At 36.9% G+C, this 19,283-nt stretch overlaps 1 protein-coding gene across 8 annotated transcripts in view; it reads right to left on the bottom strand.

The window, feature by feature from the left end:
• Positions 1-19,283, bottom strand: part of PKHD1 (PKHD1 ciliary IPT domain containing fibrocystin/polyductin) — a 429,303-nt gene that overhangs the window by 182,474 nt on the left and 227,546 nt on the right. For 7 of the 8 annotated variants that reach the window (XM_074333066.2, XM_088795661.1, XM_088795663.1 and 4 more), the window contains 2 exons: positions 15,105-15,170; positions 8,962-9,090 (listed from right to left, as the gene is read on the bottom strand). In XM_074333066.2, the coding sequence (XP_074189167.2) occupies positions 8,962-9,090; positions 15,105-15,170 (195 nt within the window). The remainder of the gene's footprint in view (positions 1-8,961; positions 9,091-15,104; positions 15,171-19,283) is intronic. The other variant, XM_088795662.1, reaches the window with a different exon arrangement.

Raw genomic sequence — 19,283 nt, 5'->3', positions numbered from 1 at the left:
TTGTAATACTGTACCCCTTTTGGAAATGACAGTGATATCTTAGAGAATATAGCCTATTCTAGTTTCCCAAACTGAATGAGCTGTACAAATGACCAGTTCTGTTGGAATTAATCTATCATATGAGCCTATCAATTTGGAACACTTGGCAGTATTCTAACCGGAGAGTGAGCAGGGACAATCTAGAAGTTCTGGTGTCTCATCACGGAGTTACTGTCTTTAATTTTAACAAAGATGTGGGAACCCTTGAAGACATGAATCCCTACAAGGGTTTTCATAAGGATCCGATGCAGATATGTGAAAGTGTAAGACAAGGCAAGCATTACATTTTCACTTGATTTGTAGGAGCCTCCAGAGAGTACACAGTTTATTCTCAGACAATTTCTAAATTAGTCTTCCTAGCCCTCCTTGGAACATTTATGGTTAACCACCTCCACCATCTTGGAATGGCTCTTTTCCTGCCTTCTGTTGGTCTACTTCTCCTCCTTGATCCATGATTGCTCCTTCTCTGCTTTCTCTTCCTGCCACTTTAATGAGCATTTCCTCCAAGATGTTATCTCCTATCACCTCCTTTTATTTCTCTGACGGTTCTCATGTTGGCTCTAATCCTGGTTCAATCCCCAAAGCTTCCTTACTCAATTCTCCTGAGTATTACAAAATCTAAATCCAGATTCCCAAATGGCTTCCCTCCCAAACTCCTAGTCCACATTTCCTGTTAACATCTAGACATCTGCACATGAAATTTAGTATACGTCTATAATGGAATTCATTATCCTCCCAGTGAAACCTGTTCCTTCCCCTGCATCCTCTATTTCTACTGATGGCATCCCTAGCCATTCACTCTTGCACAAAAGTTCTCAGTCATTTTTTCAGCCTCATTCTCTTTACCCTTCACAATTAATAAAACGCCAAGTCCTGCCAGTTCTGCTTCCTATCACATTTATTACACATATTTATACTTTTCCATAGGAACCACCAATGCATTTATTGCTACTATGAAGCTGGTAGTTTATACTGTTACAGCCAAAGTACACTTAAAAGTCCTGGGGAAAATAATGCATAGCTCCTTTAAAAGGTAGTTTTGAAATGTGCATGGAAGTATACAGAGGTTATACTAGTAGCAAAGAAATCACATCCATGCAACTGAAGAAAAGCCCCATAGGTGTTACACAGGTGTACCTGTTAGGCTCTTTAGGGGCTAGAATACCAGGTGTCCAGAAGGGTCACATTTCTAGGACACTGGAGTCAGAAGTTTGTAAAGTTCTAAAAGTAGTGATTCTCTAGGTGGGGCTAAGTACCAAAATAAACACTGGGTCTCTTACATATTTCACACTTGCTAATATACCCCCACCAAATTCTGATCTGCAAACCCTGGGGAAATATGTCCCCTTTTAGAAAATTGCTATGATACTAATACCAATGGACCATGCTAATCTATGTTTCTCAGGTGAGTGATGACAGAAAAGGGTTTGAAAAACAACTCAGAGTAAAACTCTAATTAGTTCCAGCAAGTTAGCAAGCCGTAAAAAGTGTCACAGCCAACATGACTTTGGGTCTGAAGAGAAGATTCTCAGTGAGTTCTAATGAGCCCAGAAACAAACACCCGGATTGAGTCAAGCAGAAATTGACAAACTGAGATTAGAGAAAGGGTATCAACCTATTTTAACATATTTTTTAAATTATATTCCTTGTGTCACTTATAGGGAATAAAAATCTCTACTGTTATTTTAATTAAAACTTAATTTTTATGATGGAGAAAACATATATATAGTTGTAAAAATACTTTGAAAAAGTATTAGTTACCCACCCTAGTTACCCACCCTGGCAAGAAAACTCTGTCCCAGGCCTTGGTCAGTGGTTAGTGTACTACTGCTATTAATTTATAAGAAGCCATTTGAATCAGGGTCATTGCAACTAGAAAGAATTCTCTAGCTTCCAAGTGTGTCTCGCAAATGTAATCCTATTTTAGGGACACAAATCTAAAACAAGTAAAACCACAGTATTCCTTCTTAGAAAATTTTAGGAGGCAATTTGCAGCACTGGGTTAAGAAAAGGGGGATTGAAATTCTGCTCTTATCTCTGGTACAAAACATAATAAAAGCGTGGGCAATAACATTAATGCATTTCATAGCGTTTCACAATTTCTAAAACACTTGCATTATCTTAGCTCATTTTAGTTGGGCTAGATAGCCACTAAATTCACTACCAGCTCAACAATTCTATGTATCTATATTTTTACATATATATTGATTTTTAGTTTAATACAAATAAATGAATATAAAGACACTCCAATCGATATTACTAGATAATCATTCAATTCATCAAAGGACCCCATATTGCAAAGGATTTTGCACTTAGATTGCTTCTATAGTATATTTGTAGTCTGTGGATAAACCTGCTCCATGGAGCTTGAGATCCTGATTTTTCCTTCTGTGGGAAGAACGTGGCCTTAACATGCTTTACCATTAAGCAAAATTCAGAGGTGTATGTCCCCCGCTAAGAAACTGCCTAAAAGGGAGATTAATACAGTACCTAAAGATACTTTGATCTTTTGTTTCAAATTTTCTTTTTATTTATTTTTTATTTGATAAAAATGCTGATCAAAATTTCTGTGTCAAAAGTACCTCTTAAAAATCATATTTGTTTGTTCTTCCCTATGAAATATTAAAAAATAACTGTCCCATTTGTATTCTAAATAAGGTTAAAGAAAAGTTTGACTGTTGTCTCCATGGACTTTTAATGTCTGCCATGAAAGAAACAAAATTGCTCAAAATATTTGTGCTCCATTCCTCCGTTCACCCTACCACATTCTTCTTTCCCAAGAAGAGGCTTCTTGTCATGTCTGTAAAGATTTGACCGCAGGTTGCAGCCCAAACACTGTCATCCATCCCATTTTACAGTGAGCAATCCCAGACTGGGGGCCCAGTTGTGTTTGGAGGGTTGACGAATCCCACTTTCAGGCAGTTAAGAGGCAATATAATAAAACCAAGCGTTATAGGTGGTAAAGAATAAAGAAACTAAAATCCTTTGACCTGTCTGTCTCCTGGTGTTCTTCAATTTCTGACTCATATAAGCCAATGGAATCTGAAGTCTGCACAGATAAGGAAGACAGCACAAATTTACCAGACCCTAAAACATTTAAACCTTTTGAATTAAGTCAGGTACATCTGCTCTTAATTACATGTGTGCACATACTCACACACATAAACACATACATAGTCGTAGATTAAAAACAGCTGCAAGTTCTTTGCTATTCTTCCCATTGAGAGTGGAACATACTTCTTCTCCCCGTATCTGAGCTGGTTTTAGTGCCTTACTTATCCAAGAGAATGTGATGGTTATGAGATTCTGAAGCAGCTAAGGCTGGTTCGGAAAACATGCAGCTTCCACCCAGGTCTCTTGGACTGCTCACTCTGGGAAACTCCTTTAGGCTCTTTCCTCTTAGAATCCAGCTGCCACACTGTGAGAAGCCCAAGTGGCCCCAGAGAGAAACCCGTGTGAAAAGGAACTGATGCCTCTTAGCTAACTTCACTGACTAGCTCCCAGCCAATAACCAGCATCAACTGCCTGTTACATGAGTGAACCATCTTAGATCACGCAGCCAAGTTGAGCCTGTAGATGACTGCAGCCTAGCCACCATCTGACTGGGATGCCTGAATGACCCCGAGAAGAATACTCCAGCCTAGCCCTACCCCACAAAATTGTGAACAAAATTAACTACATGTTTTAAGCTGTTAAGTTTCTAGGTGGTTTCTTAAGAAGGGATAGATTTCCAGAACACACACACTGCAACCATTACCATTCTGATCCCACGCATCATACCAAAACACCCCACTAACTGAAGCTTAAATTTCTTCCCTATCCTGCTTGCTAGCAATCCAGAATAAATGGAGTGATGGTTTGTATGACTTTTCTGTCCCACCCAAATGGGACAAGGCCAGAGTTTTGAAAACTATTCAAGCTACAGAGACAACACTAATATTTATACTTGGTTTCTAATTGATGTTACAGACCTAAATTTCTGAATTATGTATATTTTACCCTAAATCGGTTATAATCTCAGGTTTAAAAAAAAAAGATAAATCGAGCTATTAATGCTATAGCAAAGCACTTTGTAGAAATTCCTCCCCCCAATACTACTTCCGATTTATGATTATCTTACCTCATATCACCAACCTGAATGCCTTGAGACTTAACAAGAAAATGCGTTCAGTATTGCCATCTTTGAACATCATATGACTTTGATGAACCTCTCTGCCATTTGAAGTACCCGAGTATTGAAAATCATAACAAACAGAAGAACTATTATAAAAGAAAAACAGTACTCTCCCATTCATCTTCAAATAAGAACAGTTCAAAGTAATACAGCAAATGGAACACAGTGAATTCACACACACACACACACACACACATACACACACACACACAACATGCCGGAGGCTATATGATATCACATCTGTACCCTTCAAAAAAGAATCCTATCATTTGGAATTATAACATATTTTCCTTTTATTAAGCCTGTACTGTGTGAAGAGGGTATCATCCTGTCATGGCTGAAACTCCCTCAGAGAAAGCACCAGAAACATCTTATACAAATCCTCTCAGATCAGTTCAGGACAAAACATGATGTACAAGTTAGCAGGATCATTTTCCGCATGACCAGCTATGTTTGTGAAGGTTTAAGATATTCATAGTATGATAGAATGTGTAAGATGTCTAGAATACATTTATACCAAGTCTCCCAATATTTAGGAGGCAAAGACAATCAGACATACTTGTTTGTGTGAAGCGAAGTTATAAACAAAACTACAAGAGCAAATTCTTCATGATTACCTCAGCTTACTCCATATAATACCACTAAGAACAATTTACAACTGTTTCAAAATCCAATGTCTATAAAGACAGAACGCCTCGAAGGAAAATGGTACCATACTTAAGATAGTGATATCTTTTATTAGTACAGTAAGTCCTATTTTTATGGAATAGGATGGGTCTGAGGTCATTCCATAAAATTGATTTTCCAGAAAATGGAAATAGGCAATTTACCCTAAGAATTTTATTGAAAAATTATGCTATTCTATTTGAATAATGATGGGGATGTTCTACACATTTCCTTTATTAATGAATTAAAATACACAAAACACCATAAAATTATATTAGAGGTTCAAAAGTATCACTTAAATCTTCTTTACCAGTCACTTTCATTTTATAAAATCAGCAGTTCCATTAAAATCGTATTATGTAAAAATGGGTTTTTACTGTAATAATAGTTATTACCTATTTAGCTCCCAAGGATGTTGTGAAAATTAAATAATAAGCCATTGGAAAGCAAATACAAAGTGTCGCTAATACCAGAGGCCAATAGGGGCAGCCAGATGGAAAAAATGAAAGAAAAGAGCACCCGATACATTAAAAATCACAGCTTTCATCTATAATTCCATTACTCTATGCAGTGGTCATGTGTACTGATGCTATCTCATTTAATCCTCTCAACATTATGATATATTAATTATAGCCCTCGTCTTACAGGTGAAGGTCAGAAAGGTTTAAAACTTGTCCAATGTCACACAACTGGTAAATGTCAGAATCCAAATGTGAACCCAGGTTTATCTTACTCAATAGCCCCTCCTATATCACCTAAAGGATCACTACCTTCCCATGCCCTTGTGCTTCCTAACTGCCCCTCAGACTCCCACCCTATCTCTCAAAGTCCGCTTCAAATGCCTCTTCCTCCATGAAGCCATCTCTCTTCCACTCACCTAAGACACTTTGATTCGAAACACTTCTGTTTTGATTACAGCTATTTGTTGTATTATTATGGGTTATGCGTTTTATTTACCCAGCTCAGATCACTAGCTGTTGGAGGTCACGGCTGTATCTGACTTGCCTTTGGCGCCTCAGAGCAGGAGCACCTGGTTCAGAGCCTTGAACACAGCGAGTGTTCAGTAAATGTTGGTTACACTGAATTGGAAAGCAGTGTTAACTTGAATTACAACTCCATTTGCTACCAGATGCAAAGCAAATGCTTTCACCAATGGCTCATTACATCAGATACCTCTTTGGGAAGTTTCCCCAGTTTCGCCATGTGTGTACCTAATGGGATAGTGGGAAGACTGAATTCCTCAAGTAGAGTATCTGACATATGCTAGGTACTCAGGAAACTAGAGTTTTCTTCATTGTAATTCCACGTGAAGGGAAAATGTGAACAGCAAACAGACACGTATGGATTCAGTATAAAATGTAGTCTGATTTGAATGAACCAGAGCAGGCAGAGATGGTGAGTTTTTAAAAATGATATGGTAAAGAATCGGGTACTGGAATCAAACTGTCTGATTTTCTACCTCAGCTTCTTTACTTACTAGCTGAAAGAAACTTAACCTCTCTGTATCCCAGATTTCTCAGCTATACAACGGAGAATAATAACAGGATCCTCACATAAAGTATTTGTGAGAATTAATTAAGAAGATCTGTGTAGAACACACAGCACAGGGAATGGCACCCACCAAGCACTCAAATTATAGTTGCTGCTATCATCATCGTGACCATCATCATAAAAATCTCAATGCTTAGGAATCTGTTCAAAGGAGAGGATATTATTTTCCATAGACCTGTAAAATCTTATAGTTGTATTATGGTGTACTCAAAGATTATTTCTGGTATTAAATTACGGATGGCAGCATTGATATGTGCATTTCATTCAAGCAATACTTATTGAGTGTCTATTTTGTGCCAGACTTTGGTAAACAAATTTCTTGATTCAAAGAAGGAATGAAAGAAACCAAGAGAGCCAGGAAAAGGTTAAAAATGCAAACCACAAGTAAAAAGAGGAGGTGAATTAAATCCAAAGATCCATCAGAGGTCAAAATATCAGGGTTTGCCAAAAATCAGAAGAGCAAAATAAGCCAGAACAGCTCCAATGTAAAACCCAAAACTAAACAGAACTATGAATCAAAATGCTAGCCACCGAAAGATAATTTGATGGAGTTCAAAGAGGGCTTATTAGAGGAGAGAAGCAACAGGAAAAGAGTAAGGACTTCATTTATTAGATATTACATATCTGTTTTCATTTACTTATCTTTCCATTTGAAAACTGAAAATCATGAACAGTGACTACATTTTTTAAAAATCTTAACTTCTCTGGTTCTCACAATAATACTGAAGGACCAATTGGGAGATACTTTTATACGTCCAGTGCCTATGCCTGCCCCCACCCCCCCTTCCCCCCACATACACTTTTTCCAAAGCACTGATTGATTTGTTCTATTTAATAGCAACTTCATGGAGAATCCAGGTCCGTCTTATAAGCTGACCATGAACCAGCGAACGAAGGATGATGGAGCATGCCAGAGACTCTGGGCAGCCAGGACACAGAACGGATACAGTCTATCCGACTACAAATGCCAAGCAAGATAGCTAAGATTGCTCCTCATTCAGCATAAAGGCCCCAAAGGATATTAAAAGCTTGGCAACCTTCAAAAGCTTCTCTTGCTTCCTGCATGGGGTGGGAGAAACAGCTTGCTTAGTGGGAGAAACCGTAGCCCAAGGCCAATCCGCTAGCTAGATTCATCAAAGAGATGGCTAAGACAGAACAGATTTTTCCTTTCCGTATAGGAATGACTCATGAGCTTGTTTATTCAAAAAGTTACATCCTCCATTTAGAGAGGTGGATGATAAGGGAGTTGGAGAATAATAACAGTTCAAGTTCGTATTGGTCAGCCCACTCCCTCCCTCTTGTCCCGTGTCTCTCTATGCAGTTACACAGGCACACCACCATTTCCCAGAAGGTAGTCAGTATGTTTTATTCATTCTGCCTTCGTTCTTCATCATTAATAAAGCAAACAACACAAACTATTTAGTTTACTCTTAGTCCTTTTAGAGAAAGAGTGTACTTGATCGGTTAAGAATATGGACTTGGAGTAAGACTGCCTGGGTTAAAATTTTAACTCTGCTCAATTGTAAACTGTGACCATGGACAAGTTCTCAAGTGCCCTGGGACTCTGTTTCTCTGTCAGTAAAAAGGGGATAAGAATATTATTTATATCACAGAGTTATTGTGAGGATTAAATTAGTTAATATATGGAAAATAATACCCATCAATATTGTTGTCAAAAATGTTTGCTTTATCATTATTATTACCTCACAGGTGACCAAATGGTCATCTTTCAGTACGGATCTCCTTTTATTCAGTATTGCCTTAAGAAGTTCAAATCAAACCATAGATGTAATCAGGTCTTTTAGGGAAACTATATCTGTTCTATGAAAAATATTTTCTTCTCAGGCTAGAGAGATTTTCTGGGAGTTTTAATAACTCTCTCTTAAGAAAGAAGAATTTTGTAAGTATGCATGTATGTTTCTGTATGTCTGAGGAATCATCTTTCTCCTATAGGTATGTATACAGGGAGAAGGTTCTAGGTAGACTGATAGATAGTAGACAGATAGACAGACAGACAGACAGACAGACAGACAGATAGATAGATGATAGAGTGGCTTTTATTTTTCTATTTTATTTATCTGTTCCTTTTCTAGCAACTTTGAAAAATCATGGCAAAATGATCATTTTTCCTCAGTACCTATCTGTAAAAGATTCACAAAGGAAAAAGATAGAAAGGCATTTGCAAATTGCTTCTTTCCATATCTCTATCTTTCAAACACAAGCTGTAAATCTGTTCTCTGACACATAAGAAAATGTATCCAGTTAGTTGATTATTTTAAGTGCTCTTGGCATTGTGACTACTTATTCCACCTTTAAAGAAGGTAGGCTAAACTAGTTTTCCTGGATTTCACTGGATTATGAAATTCCTCTTCTATATGTACCCAAGAAAGAAGGTTGTATGCATAAATTCCTACTTATTTCCACATTGTTTACTGTGTTGTACAATCCATTTAAATGACAAATAATCCCCAACTACATTGGCCTGGTTCAGTCTGTCTGTGATTATTTAACCCATGGATTGTTTTACTCACTTGGTAAAATCAGGACGTCATCCCCAGGGCCTGGAATGGTATGGTTGTATCCTCCCCAACCCTCCTCAACACCTGTCCATGCTTCGGGGAGAGACCATATTAAAATTGATTCAGGCACAGAGGTAGAAGCTAGAAAACAAAAGGAAAATAGCAAGAGCAACGGAAAATCTTATTCACTATGGTAACTTGAAAATTCTATTATTTTAGAATGCTGGTGATAGTTCCATCTCCCAAAGTAGCTGCTTTTTAATATTTTATAACCTTCCAAAAAAAAACATTTTTCAGGTATGAAGCAAGTAATTATTTGATCCTTTGATTACCTCAACTTCTAGAGAAAATACATTCTACTTTTATTATTAAAGATTTGTGTTTTGCCTTATTATAAATATTGCATATGCTTATTATAAATATCACACATATATGCTTATTATAAATATTGCATATATAAATACGCATTGTATTTAACATTTGGAAAATGCAAATATAAAAAAGAAAATAATCATAATAATTGCCTACAATCTCACCACTTAGAGATAACAACCACTAACCTTTTATTTGTATTTCCTTCCAGAATTTCTCAGCATTTTTATATAATTGAGATTACATCAAGTATGCAATTTTGCATCCAGCTCTTATTTTACTTAGCTTAGCACTTTTTCATATGCATTTTCTAATGTCATTAAAACTCCTTGTAAACATAATGGCTACATAATATCCTATCGTATAAAAAGTCCATAATTTACTTAATCCCTAATGTTTGGTATTTAGGCTCTTTGCTTTCCTTTTAAATTATAAATAATGCAGTGTTAAATATCTCTACATAAATTTGCCGATAATCCTGATTTCTTCTTCAAATAGAATCTTAGCATTGAAATCACTGAGTCAAAAAATCATAATCTCACAGATCTTAATGCATATTAAAGGCAAGATAATAATCTGGACACCTCTCATTACAGTAATTTACATACAGTTCATGTGTTCCAAATGGTTTTTATTGATTCCGCCAGTGATGATCAAATGGCATTTTCTTTTAAACCATCACACTGGCCTCTTCATCAGGGAATTGAAACATAAATCTACTAATCACCAATTAGGAATGCCCAGTATCACAATTCCATGCTGCACTGCACCCACGTGTTCTTTTCTGGAATGTGATCCCTATTACAGAGTCAGAAGGGCAGACAGAAAGGCTCAAAAGAGGATGAAAAGATTCAGATGACCAAATGTTTATCTTCCAGTACAGATATTCTTTTATTCAGTATTACCTTAAGAAGTTCAAAGTAAACCATAAGCAGAATTAAGTCTTACAAGGGAAAGACATTTGTTCTGTGAAAAAGATTTTCTTCTCAGGCTAGGAAAATTTCCTAGTAGTTTCAAGAACTCACATGATTCATGGGAGGGGAGGATCTCATCCATTACTTGCTATTGCATAAGCATAAATAATCAGTGCCTTCTCTATCACAATTGTCCTAAAAGTTTAGAGATACAAAAAAGGAATAAAATGCCACACTTGTCCCCAACGAGCGAATAGCATTGTGCAAGTTGTGTAATTAAATATTGGGAGGACAGAGCTCTGAAGAGAGTTCACTTTAATAGTACCTGACCAAGAGAGGGAGTGAGACCTTTCCGGGGGAGGCTTCTTAGAGAGGGAGCATCTGGGCTGCATTTTAAATGCTTAGTAGCTATAAAGGTAGAGGCGGCATGGAATGTGGTGAGAGCTTACACTCGAAGCAGAGGGATGAGCATGTGCGATAGCAAGATGAGAGATCGAGTGGAGGAAATAGAGGTAATTTAGTGTTGCTGAGCCAGAGAGCTGAAAGGAGGCAAATGATGAGGCTGGAGAAATAATCAGAGGTCAGGGTGCATAGGGTAACAAAGATGGAGGAGCCAAGAAGGACCTCTGGGTTTCCAGTGTCGGTGGTGATGGGCAGAGATGCCCATTAAGACATACACTGATAGACTCAGTTTGGGCCATGTAGAATTTGGGGACAAACTCTGTAAGGCATCCAGGTAAAGATATACAGTGAGCAGAGAATGCCTATGAATCTGAGCATGAGAGAGGGCTCTGAGTTAGAGAGATGGATTTTGGCATCATATGCCCAAGAGGTGATATGTGAAACTCTGAGGATGGTTGTGATAGACACGGAGGATTATGGTATGAAAAGAGAAAGTGCCTGTGGTCAGAACCATGGGGAACAACCAGTTATTTTGTCTACCTGAATCCAACTACCCAGTAAGTCATGGTCTAATTAGGGCTCCAGGATAATTTAAAAGTATATAGATTGTGGTCAAGTAGAAACCCTAGACAATTTAATTATCACAAAATATACCCCACACCATGGGAATCAGGCAATGTCTTAAAACAAGCCTCACTCAGGAAGACGCTTGATAAATATTTTTTTAAAAACAATACTATAATACCTTTTTAAGTTTCCACCCAATTTTGCCTCCTTTGCAATACTGTACCCTAAATATTCAGGTGGGATAAGATGGTGGCATTTGTTGTAGTGGCCACTAACTAGCACCACAGAGGCCAGAAAAAGACGTTCTGATGACTTATTTCCGGTGGTATTTTAAACAGGCAATGAAAGGGTCTTTAAAAACCTATTCCAAGCCTCAAAAACCATTAATTACTTGTTTTATGTCACAGACGTTGGAAACAAATATTCTTCAGTTATTTCCTGTTTTATTCATTCATTCATTCATTCATTCATTCATTATTAGTTTCAGGTGTACAAAAAAACATAGTGATTAGATATTTACACCCCTCACAAAGTTACCCCAACAAGTCTACTAGCCATCTGACACCACACGTACATAGCTATTACAATACCATTGACTGTGTTCTGTATGCTGTACTTGACATCCCCTGACTGTATATTTTTTAAATTATAGTTGACATTCAATATTATTTTATATTCGTTTCAGGTGTACAGCGTAGTGGTTAGGCAGTTATGTACCATATTTTTGCATGTATAATATGCTCCCATGTATAATGCACACCCACTTTTGGGCCCAAACTTTCAGGAAAAAAAATCTTTCATTTTAATTTCTTAATTCAAATTTTTATTTGTTTACATTTAGGTAAACAAGTTGTATTATAAAGGAATTTTAGCACTTGTTTAAATATATTATGGTACAAGAAATTTTATGTAACAAATAATTACAAAACACAAGAGCAGATACAAGGGACAAGAAATTTTATATACTGGTAACAAATTTACAATATTTACACATCATAGAAGACCAAGAACTCTTCGTCGTTGCAGGTTCATTTAAAGTTAAACAAAACCAATTATCATATTCCAGGGTATTATTTTGCATACGGATATCATTATTGATTACACTTTTAACTCATAAGCATAAATAAAATAATTAAAAACATTTATATAGATATGGAATTAGTACTACCCATGTATAATGTGCAACCTTATTTTTCCCTCACCAATTTGGACAAAAAAGTGTGTATCATACATGGCAAAATATGGTAATTTATGAAGTGATCCCCCGATAAGTCTAGTTCCCATCTGACACTATACATGGTTTTTACAATATTATTGACTATTTTCCCCAGACTGTATATACTGTATTTCACACCCCCGTGACCATTTTGCAACTACCAATTTGTACTTCTAATCCCTTCACCTTTTTCACCCAGCCCTCCCAATCCTTTTGTTATCTTCACTCTTGTTTGTAGGAGGGCTAAAATTGTTTTTAATTGCACAAAATAAATCTTAAGGTAGTTATTCTACAGGATGTTCTTATGAGTGAATTTGATCATTCTAGACCATCCTGCCTTAAAATAAGAACAGTTAATGGAAAGGAAACACATTTCAGTCTCCTGCAGAGCTATTAGATTTCTATACAGTTAATATCAGGCTTCTATACGCCTATTAATAATACAGAAAGGTGAGGAGTGAAAAAGGAAGCCTAAAACAGTTAAAGAAGAAGCAGTCAGAGATAGGCAGGGAGAACCAGGAGAGAGGAATATCTTGGAAGCCTAAGAAACAGAGAATGTCCAGAGGGAAGACGTGATCTTGTTAATAGCAAAATTCTGATAAAAGAAGGAATAAGAAGTGGCTGTTGAATTTGGTGACCATGGCATGGGTGATCATGACGAGATCAGTCCCAGTGGAACTGGTGAAGGGGAAACCACTGTGGATTATAGTGAACTAAGGAGTGTAGTGGAGGGAAGGAAGAGAAGACGTTGGATCAGATTATCCACAAAGCTCAATGAGGAATGAACAGCTTTAAGATTTGAGACTCTCAGCTTTTGATCTATCTTCCCAACATTTAGATAAGCTATCTTGAAACTGAAGTCCATGACTTTTGGTCAGGACCAACATTTATGATGAAGCTCCATCTTGCCTTCCTCTACAAACTTGTCTCAACAACAAGCAAAATTTGAGGTGGTCTCAAACTTCCTATTCAAGACAAATATCGTCCTCTCCACCTTAATCCTTCATCCACTCCAGCTTTTTATGGGTCTGATTGAAGAGGAAGCTACTCTTTTGAGAAGTTTGCAGAAGATATATCAACTGCAGAAGGATTTGGTAGGAATTCATAAATTTTGTTTTGTTTTCATTGGGAAGCAATGAACAGAAGGAGCCAATAAAGAAGAGGTGAACTACACAAGACAAAGGAGTCTTCTTTTGATGGGACAATGTTCAGAAGATGCTGGAAGTGATGGGTTGACTTTAAACAGGAGAAGGGCAGACAGAATCTCAGAGACCAGAGGAAAGGAAATAAACTTATTAATAGGCCTGTGTGAAAAGGGTTGGCAAATTTAAGTAGAGAATATCTGATCATATGATTGTGGACAACACCTGAAATTAGCACCCACTAAAAAGATAAGATGGTTGAGGTAAGGCTTCTTCAGAAGGAGATCACTGCATAAATTACCTAAATGTCTAACCATTATGCTGTACACCTGAAACTAATATAAAATAATATGGAATGTCCACTGTAACTGAAAAATAATTTAAAAATAATAAGTTAATTAATAAATAATAAAAATAGTCGCAGGGATGTAAAGTAGAGCACAGCACAGGTAATATAGTTAATACTATTGTAATCCTAACAAGGTATGATGGCAGTGGGTAGATTTATTGGGGTGATCACTTCGTAAGTTATATAAATGTCAAATTACTATGTTGTATACCTTAAACTAATATAAAACTACACATCAATTATAATTAAAACATAAATTTTAAAAATTTAAAATAAAAAGAGAAGTTGCTTCATGTTGAGAGTGAATAAAGTTTCTTAGTTAATCCCCCCCACCAATAAAAAGGGAAATAAAGGACAGGAGACAGAGCAAAATGCTATGGCAGCTCAGAAACAGTTATGAAAACAAAGAATCACATTCTTCCTAGTCCAAGAAGCATGGAGTGGTGACTGTCAGGACTCCTAGTTTACAGCTGTAGTCCAATACCTTTACCTCATTTATTAATTTCAATGGAGAAATTAGATCATTTTCTGATTAGTATGGGCTCGGCTCTGACATAGGACAAAATTGTCACTGGAAATCAAAGGAAAACTCAGCCTTTGAAAAGATTTATGTCTGCTGCAAATGTATACTTAAATTGACTCAGAATAAACAAAAACAAACAATGAAATACATTAGAAGGTGCTTATGAGTCATTTAGCCTTTGAGAATTTGTCTTTTATGAGTTAGAAAGATTTCACAGAACCATCTGACTTTAGGGGAGGGTTTGTTTACCCTGATTTTCTGAAATTACTGGGAACAATTAAAGTTTTGAAATACCCTGAATTTTTCTTTCCATTTGGTGGGGGCCTAATGGCCCATCTGCAGATCTGGACTCCTGTGTGCACATATGGCCCATAATTTATGAAATGTGGTTATTTACATGTGTTAATTCTTACTTTCCAATGTTTTGATATACACCCTTCTTATATATTTCTTTGACATGCAGACGCATATTTTAGCTACAGGGCTGACACAATAGAACTGTTAGGCATAAAAGCATTAAGACTGATACCTGCCTGTTTATAAACATTATGATATGAGGAATTTGTAGAATTATTACTGGAGGACATTCTGTTGTACCAGGCACTTCTATGCGATGGGTTAAATATTTTGTACACCTGAAATTAATAATAATAATTGAAAAATAACTTACCTGAAATAGTTGGGGGCACACCTTCCTTCACGTGGAGAATTACTTGAACTTGGCCTTCACCTGAAACTAAATAAAAAAAGGCCACAACTTGGATGTGATACAGAGATCATCTTAATATGAAAAATATTCACTTAAGAGAAAAGTGGCTAAATTCTCCCCAATCTAACTAAATTTTCATTATAAAAAATGAAGTCCTTGTTAGTTAATCTAATAATTGATTTCCAAGATTTGATTTTGCTTCATTTAATTAAACTTAATTACAGTGGGTCTCCAAGAGATTTAGCACATAAATAATTAGGGGAAAAAACCCAAAAAAACCTTTACCCATATGTTATTTGGAGGCCAATGTTGGTCAGCAGGGTATAACTTATACCCTATTTTCTATCACTTTGAAGGCTCAGCTTTTAGAATTCATGTGTTTTTCACCAACAGAGTTCAGATCACCCATGAAATGTATTTGCTTTATCTTTATCCAAACAAATTGTCCTTTTAATGAAGGTTTCTCTCCACCCTCCTTTCTCCTCCCATCTTCCAAACCAACTGAGCACATTTAAAAGGCCTGGGGTTCATTAATTTTAAGTGTTCAATAAATTAGTGGAAATAATCAAAAGGCCTGATTCTTTCTGATAATGACAATTTGATGTCAGTATAAACCAGTAGATTAAGCTGGGAACATATGCTCCTTTGCCAAGAGAGGTTGCTATAATTAAATAGTGAATGCATCTACAAGGTGCTCTCATGCCTGATTAATTAGTAATCAGGTGCATGAACTCCACTTTTTAGTAACACCTTGTCTCTTATTGGTTAATTACCTTTCTGCCTTATCAGATGTCGTGGGAGCCAGCACCTCCCACCACTGGAGGGCCCAGTGGTGCTGAAGGCTGCAGCCTTGGGCTCTTGGTCTGACCCATGCTCTCTATTTGCCTTTCCCTGGATCCCTGTGTCCTTTCCTCCATCACAGAGTGAAACAGACCCACGATCATTCTTTATAATTACAAAGCATAAGCTTCAGAACATTACCAAAAAAAAGCATCCCCAAGGGGATCCACTATGGGACCTCTCCTACTCGTCTATTCTCATTTTGATCATTGTTCTCATTTAATATTTTTCTCATATAAAAACATGGGTCTGTGGCTTTCTCCTTATGCTGCACACATTTTGAGACTAGGTAAAATGGCCAACATGTTCTTTTTTTTCCCCCAACATGTTCTTGTACATGTTCTACTTTATCACCACTTCCAAGACTTCACTTAAATTGTTTCTTTACCCTATTGTATATTTCACCCACTTTTCTGTCTTGAAAATAATAATAACAATAACAATAATAAAGCCACTAGCCCAGCAGCTTATCTTTTTTCCCCTAGAATGTCTAACTCATCCACTTCTTCTCACACTGATCTATGCATTTTCTAAAGTTGAAAAGCACTTTAAAATCATGCTGTGATATTTATCCCAAACTTGCTTTTAATATAGCAAATATTTACCAAGTATTAACTGTGGTGAATTTAGGATTGCATCAATCATTAGCTCTGTCTTTATATCTTTGAGGGAGGGACTTTCCACATGTACCTTAGACACTATCGTTGCTAGATATTTAGATACTTAATTTTCATGGACCAATCTAAACATTCTAATTTTATAGTGCTCTACTCTGGATATCCACTACCTGACAATCTCAACAAATTAAATAAAGGCAGGAAATAACCCTCTTAAAGGAACCAAAAGACAAAATAGTAAAAAAGTTAGGTTCAATAGGAAAGAAAGTAAAAGAGAATATGGACAAGATGATATACAAAAACATGCAAAAGGCTATAACAATAGAATACCCTTCTACACACACACACACACACACACACACACACACAAAAAAAAAACAAAAAAAAAAACCACACACAAAAAAAAACACATACACACACAGAATGAATATTGTAATAGAATCAAACTCTAAGAAAGGTAAGTTAGAAGAAAAATTCCAGAAATCATTTGGAAAGGGAAATCAGCTGATTTAAAGATGTTATAAAATCATCTTTGTTAATAGTTTTCAAGCACTTGTAGATTTCAGTACATCTGTGCTCTCTCCCTTAAGATACAGCCACTGAGGTAAAAAAAAGTAAAAAAATAAATACTTAGATGTAAAGTTCTCTTTCAAAGCCACAGTAGTCATTTTATAATGAATTATTCAACCCCAAATAAGTATAACTTATACTTATAAGAGAAATGGTTGGGGGAAGGGAAAAATGGAAACATCATTTTTCCCACTAGGTAGATGAGGACATTTGAAGTAGAGAGAAAATAATCAATGTATCCCAAATCTGCTGGGTGACACAGATCCCATAAATGCCACACCTTGTAATTATCATTGTGATAATTAACCCCAAGACTGAAAGGCCAGCATATCTGACTCCCATTTTAGGTTGTCCTGCTCATGCTGTCCTTCATGGAGCCACGTCGTCATGCCCTGTGCTTGGCTCAGAGTGCCGTCATGTCCGTACCTCTGTGCCAGTGGCTTCTGAACTGAAGCCTCTGATTCTGTTCAGCCTCTACGTGAGCACAAACGGTTCCCAGCTCCTGAGGAACCTCTTCCCAAAAGCAGACATTGAAACGAAAACGTACATTGAAATGTTATTACTCCCTTTATGAAAGCAGGGGTGTGAATACCCTTCAATCTGAGAAAAGAAGTCGTTTCAGTATCAGATGAAATGGAGAAAAGTTACCAACAGTAGGAAAGATTAGAAAAGTCTGATTTCCTACACCCCCACTTACACATGCCCTTCCGCAGGCTGGTTCTGAGCATATGAGCATGGCTCAGAGGGCTATTTCTTCCCAAACACCCTTTCTGCATCATGAGAGTGGTACCAAAGAGAGTGGTAGGGAAGAATGTGGGTGCCAGAGTCCCACAGCTGAAATTTGAATCCTGGGTCTTCCGGTTCCTGGATGTAGGCAACTGACAAGTTATTCATCTTTCTGAACCTTAGTCACTTCATCTGAAATTGAGAATAATTCTACTATCTACTTCACTGGAAAGAATAGGTGGGATAACCTTTGAAATATGCTTAGCGTAGTGTCTGGCACATAAAAAATAATAAATTTAGCTATCATCAATACTGTTGTTATGGCATGAGCATTATTCTAAGAATCAGTTAACAAAACCCAAGAACTATGCTTTTATTCTTTTTACTCTTTTCACAGCTGTACCGAATCACAATTCGGAGTTGTAAGCAACTTAAGCAGACATGCTAAAATTTGCTAAGTGCTTTGACTCTGTAAAAGACAGTGTAAAGGTTAAGTGTTGTTTCCAACTTGGATAAATACAAAGAGAAATGGAAATCGTTTGCAAATAAAGGTATCAATTTGGCAAGAGTTTCAAAGCTGTGATCTTGTACATATGTTTTCTCAGTGCTTATGATTTCTGATTTCGTATTTGTAATACAAGAATGGTTAATCCACTTTGTTTATAAACGGAGACTTACTGCAGTTCATCCTTTCCAGATTGTTAAGAATCTGGTTGGGTCTCTGGGTCAATTATTGCTAAATTATTCCAACAAGTGCTGTATTATCTGAGCTTGCTATAAACTGAGATATCTAGAAGGAAGAGAAAAATGTGCTAAGAAAATCGCTCCTGGTAAGAGGAAAGAGAGTTATTCAGCTAGATATGACACTTGTGCCTACCAGAGTTATGTGCTGTGCCTGGCAAATTTTGTCCTTACTAGGGCACTAGGGAAGATAAAAATTCATAATTTTCTCTCTGAGTAGGTCCCATTCTCTCTTGGAATTTTGGAGGGATGAATAAGTACCTATGTAGAAAGAAAAAAAAAAAAAACACATGGCATCTTAGCAGGTTGTAGACTCCTTTCCTATTTTATTCTTCATTAATATCCCCGTTCTCACTTTGCCATTGAGGTGTAGGCACATATTAGGACCTCTCATTCAGTCTACATTTATATAGTAAGAAAGCCACTGACTACACATGGAGAGAACATGAAGCAGCAACTGCAATCTATGTCTGCAGATTTCATCCATTCTTACCCTGACTCATGCCTTCTCTTTCCAACTCCGTCTGCCCTGGACCCGGACATCAGCTCTGTCTTCATGAGCCAGCTGTTGGATTTGGTCCCCTATTTGCATTTTCAGCTTAATTGCCCTACCCTCTACCGCCACTTCTCCTGGATCTGCCTCACA

The sequence above is a fragment of the Rhinolophus sinicus genome, chromosome 2, assembly GCF_057876585.1.
Source record: "Rhinolophus sinicus isolate RSI-liver-muscle chromosome 2, RSI-T2T, whole genome shotgun sequence".
Taxonomy (NCBI): domain Eukaryota; kingdom Metazoa; phylum Chordata; class Mammalia; order Chiroptera; family Rhinolophidae; genus Rhinolophus; species Rhinolophus sinicus.
The sequence above is the reverse complement of the archived record's forward strand: the minus strand, read 5'-3'. Positions and strand labels throughout refer to the sequence as shown.